The 4,522-nt window shown below is 37.2% G+C and overlaps 1 protein-coding gene across 3 annotated transcripts in view; it reads left to right on the top strand.

Moving 5' to 3' along the window:
• The window catches only part of Hpgd (15-hydroxyprostaglandin dehydrogenase), a 33,050-nt gene that overhangs the window by 15,110 nt on the left and 13,418 nt on the right, over positions 1-4,522 (top strand). The window contains exon 5 of one of the 3 annotated variants that reach the window (XM_029570427.1): positions 1,674-1,933. The exons of the other annotated variants lie outside the window; for them this stretch is intronic. Coding sequence (XP_029426287.1) covers positions 1,674-1,693 — 20 coding nt within the window. The 3' untranslated portion in view covers positions 1,694-1,933. Of the gene's footprint in view, positions 1-1,673; positions 1,934-4,522 lie in introns of those variants that run through there. 3 annotated transcript variants of the gene reach the window in all.

The raw sequence follows: 4,522 nt of genomic DNA, 5'->3' as shown, positions 1-4,522 counted from the left end.
GAGAGAGAGAGAGAGAGAGAGAGAGAGAGAGAGAGAGAGAGAAAACAGATTTTATAATAAAGGGTAAAGAGGACCTCTTAGTCTATATCATTTTCTCAGAAATTATAGAAATAATTATATGATCTTGAGCTATAGCACATAGGTAGAGGTCATAAAAAAATCTTAAATGAGTTATCAGAGTCAAAGCACTCTAATATATGGTTCCTATGTGTTTTCCAAGCTTCCTTTATAATAGATGTTTTTCCGCTCACTCTAGAGAAGCAGAATTTTAAACTGTATTCAGCTCAACCAGGGCCTGTCCTCATATGATCTCTTATACTGACTCACAGAGTCCTTCAGTGTCACAGTAAAACCTCAGGTCAAAACACCAACTTGAGCAGAGAAGTTACTGAGTAATGAACCCTGATGCAGAGTTTCAAATGCAGTTAATGAATTTAACAAGCAGAGGATTAAGGTGGATGGAGACCCTGGAGAACTGAGGGATAAGGGTGTACTGTCTGCATCCCCAGGAGAGATCCTGGCCATTGCTTCCATAGGAGTTTTTGTTTAATATGATATACAACATGTACTCATTTTGTCAAATTTGCTTTATTGCAGATAACTAAGCAACTCTCCTGCCATAAGATAGCCCATTAGTGTAAAATAGCCTTCTTGGGCCTGGGAAGATGTTTCAGTGCCCAAGGACCTGAGTTCAAATCCTCAACACCCATGTAAAAGAGATGGGCATAGTGATCTGTACTTTAACCACATTATTTAGTGGTGGAGACAGGCAGATTCTAGGAGCTCAATGGCCAGGCAGTCTTGCCAAAATAGCAAGGTTCAGGTTCAATAAAGACCATCTCAAAGGAATAAAACAGAGAGTGATAGGGCAGGACACCCGACATCCTCCTTTAACCTTTGCAGGCACTCACACATGGCACACTCGCGTGCGCACACACACACACACACACACACACACGAATATACACACTTGTGAACACAGAAGCATATACCATACACACTAAATAGATACATATATAAACAATAAATAAATACATAAATGTGCTTCTTACATATTTAGTTCTTTCAAACTATGGAAGGGAAAACTAATTGTTACAGAAAGAAAGAAATCTGTATAGCAATCCTGTCCAACTTGCCTACATACCCAAATATGTAGGTCTTGGTAATGTGGAGTTGGAGTTCCAAAGTTAAATTTGCTTCTGTTTAAATAGACTATGACTATGCTGTAATAAGTATTACACTATAAACATGCTCTATGCCCCAAATATAAGATACTCAGTAATATTTTGTGAGTGATACTATGAAAATCTTTCCTATTTGCTAAGAATTTAAACACTTAAACCATGGAAATTTTATTCATATATTAAATAACATCCCAGTAATATGCCCCCTTCCCCTGTACTCTGGGTTTTTTTTTTTTTCTAATTATAGTTAGCTTGTAGTGGGTATTAGATTAAAAGTACTAAATTAGCACTTTATACCATGAGTTCAGGTTTAGCATATGCTAACAGTTGTAGAAAGAATGTGGATATTTACAAGTAAGCAGTCAATGATGTTTCCACATCCAATAATTATATTTTAGCATCTTTTATCTAAATGGCAATTGTGAAATAGTTGCCATAGTACATATAAACTATGTGATTAAAACACTGACCACCTTCTTTTATCTCCAGAACAAAGGTTAAGAAAATGATAGGATACCACTCACTATAGTTGCCCTGGATATAAGGAAGAAGGCCTGAGACCACTTAACAACTGCCAATTCCAGTCATTGTGGTAAAAGTTTGTCTATATGAAATTGTTCACATTTGATTTTTAGGTGTCTGCAGTAGAGGTCCTTTAAATTATCTCTAATTTACAGTGAAAACACTACTCTCAATGGAACTGTAAATCTTGAAAAACATTGTAAGAATAAGCAGTGATAATATTTTGACATGCTTTGTGAATGTCATGGAATTGATGAACTGTTCGTTATCTGGATCTTAATTTCTCAGATGCTGAGTGTCATGAGTATGTGAGCCACACTTCCTACTAGCAATGCCCAAACTCCCCATACCAGTACTTAGAGACCAGCATCAATTTTGCTGTCTTTAATCTTAAAGCAATTAAGAAGATACATATTAGAAGGGGTTACTAGGAAAAGCTATGGTGCACGCCTTTAATCCCAGCACTTAGCAGGCAGAGGCAGGCAGATCTTTGTGAGTTTGAGGCCAGCCTGGTCTACATAGTGAGGTCCAGGACAGCTGGGGCTACAGGGAGACCCTGTCTCAAGAAGACGAAAAGCCTTTTAAGGAGTGGGTTGATTTACTGTTTCCTAGCATGGGAAATGAATAATCTTCTATGATAGAGTTTCTCAAATTTTAACGTACATAAACTTTGCCTAGTGTCATGGTTGACGTCAGTAGTCAACTTGACACATCTGGGAAGAGGGAACTTCAATTGGGGGATTTCTTCTATTGTACTGGCCTGTGGGCATGTCTGTGAGGCATTTTCTTGACTGTTGAGTGATGTGGGAGGACCCAGCCCGCAGTTGGTAACACCCCTAGGTAGGTGGTCCTGGATTATAGAAGAGAGAAGACTGAGCACAGGCGAGTCAGGAGCAAGTCAGTAAGCAGCCTTCCACTATGGTCTCTGCTTCAGCTTCCAGGTTCCCATCTTGAGTTCCTGTCCTGGCTTCTTTCAGTGTTGGTTTGTGACCTGGGAATCATAAGCCGAAATAAATCCATTTCTTCCCAACTTGCTTTTGGTCAGTGTTTTTATCACAGCAACAGAAATCAAACTTTATCACGGGCAGAGTCTGATTCAACAGAACTGTGAGAGGTCCTGAAACTTTGCTCCCAAGTGACAGGACATACGCGCCACTCTGGAAGAAGCTAGGTTTCAGTACCACTGCTGGTGTTCTTTGAGTTGTTAAGGAAGTTCATCTCCATTTCCTCTGACAACAGCACAACAGGGACTGAACTTAGAAAGCAGAATTTTAATGGAACAGTCACAGGTACATTCTGAGAATTAATTAATTATCAGAAAGTACTTTTATATCTATCTTTATGGAAAGATTTTTATTATAAAATATGTAATAGTATGAAAGTTTCTGTGCCTTTTTAATGTCAGGTCATACTTTACCAGAAAACTCCTAGAAATTATTAACACCTTCAGTAAAGTGGCAGGTTACAAAATTAATCTACAAAAGTCTGTAGCCTTTCTATATACCAATAACAAGCAATCAGAGAAAGAGTACATGGAAACACTCCCCTTCATAATAAAGACCTCTACAATGAAAATTTAAATCATTAAAGAAAGAGATTGAGGAAGACATCAGAAGATGGAAGAACTTCCCATGCTCATGTATTGGAAGAATTAATACTGTGAAAATGACCATCCTGTCAAAAGCCATTTATATACAATGCCAAATGCCAATCAAAATCCCCATGACATTTTCCACAGAATTGGAAAAATTGGAAGAAACCACCCTAAGATTCATATGGAAGCACAAAAGACCTCAGATAGCCAAAACAACCCTGAGCAGTAGAGCAATGCTGGGGGAGATTACTATACCAGATTTCAAGCTGTATTACAGAGCTATAGTCATAAAAACAACATGGTACTGGCACAAAAATAGACCAATAGATCAATGGAACAAAATTGAAGACCCAAATATGAGTACACACTTTAAAATATAACTTCAAGTCAAATCCAACAATGAAGGGAGAAACCGCCGGAAAGTTGGGGATGTAGCCCGCTCAGTGGTAGAGCACTTGTCTAGAGTGCACCAGACCCAGTGTTCCATCCTAGAACCACATAAGACATAATGAACAAAACCGCCTCAGATAAGGTGTTTTTCCATGTGGAAAATTACATGAGAAAGTCCACCATTTGCCTTGGTCAGTTTTAGGCATAAACAGAGAGAGAATCCTACTTGCCCTTCCTTCTCCTTCATATTAGAGAAGTGTTGATTAAAATAGACAAATGAGCAAATGGTTTCTCTTTGAGTTGTGTAGAAAATATGGATGGATTTATGTTCTTCCTTTTGATACAACTGTTGAGCTCCAAGAATTAGCATCTTTCAATTTACAATTTATATTTCTATATATGTTTTTATTATTTTTACATAATCTATTTAATATGGTTTCTAGCCACTGAGAAACGAATATGCTTTCAGACTCTATGAAATTGCTTTGTGTGAGGAAACCCGCTTTTGCACAAAATTAAAATTTTTGAACTTTTTATTTATTGTGAAATGTAGAAATTAAGATTTGCTTTTACATGTATGGATAGAATATTAAAAAGCGGCTAACATGGAAATGGAATTTTAACTTCATTTTTCTAAATGTCTTTATTTTGTAAGTATCCAAGTGATTTTCCAGTATTACAAATGCTATGCAGATATGTAAATGGTAAAGTATTTCATCAGATGGGGTTGTTTAGTAGTATTTTGAATGGTCATAGAAACTATTTGTTTTGTGTGTAGAATCTCTCCCCCTACTGATTTTCTAAGTTGACATGATATGTGTAATCCTTTGTG

The sequence above is a fragment of the Nannospalax galili genome, unplaced genomic scaffold, assembly GCF_000622305.1.
Source record: "Nannospalax galili isolate Female #2095 unplaced genomic scaffold, S.galili_v1.0 scaffold461, whole genome shotgun sequence".
NCBI classification, from domain to species: Eukaryota; Metazoa; Chordata; class Mammalia; order Rodentia; family Spalacidae; genus Nannospalax; species Nannospalax galili.
The sequence above is the reverse complement of the archived record's forward strand: the minus strand, read 5'-3'. Positions and strand labels throughout refer to the sequence as shown.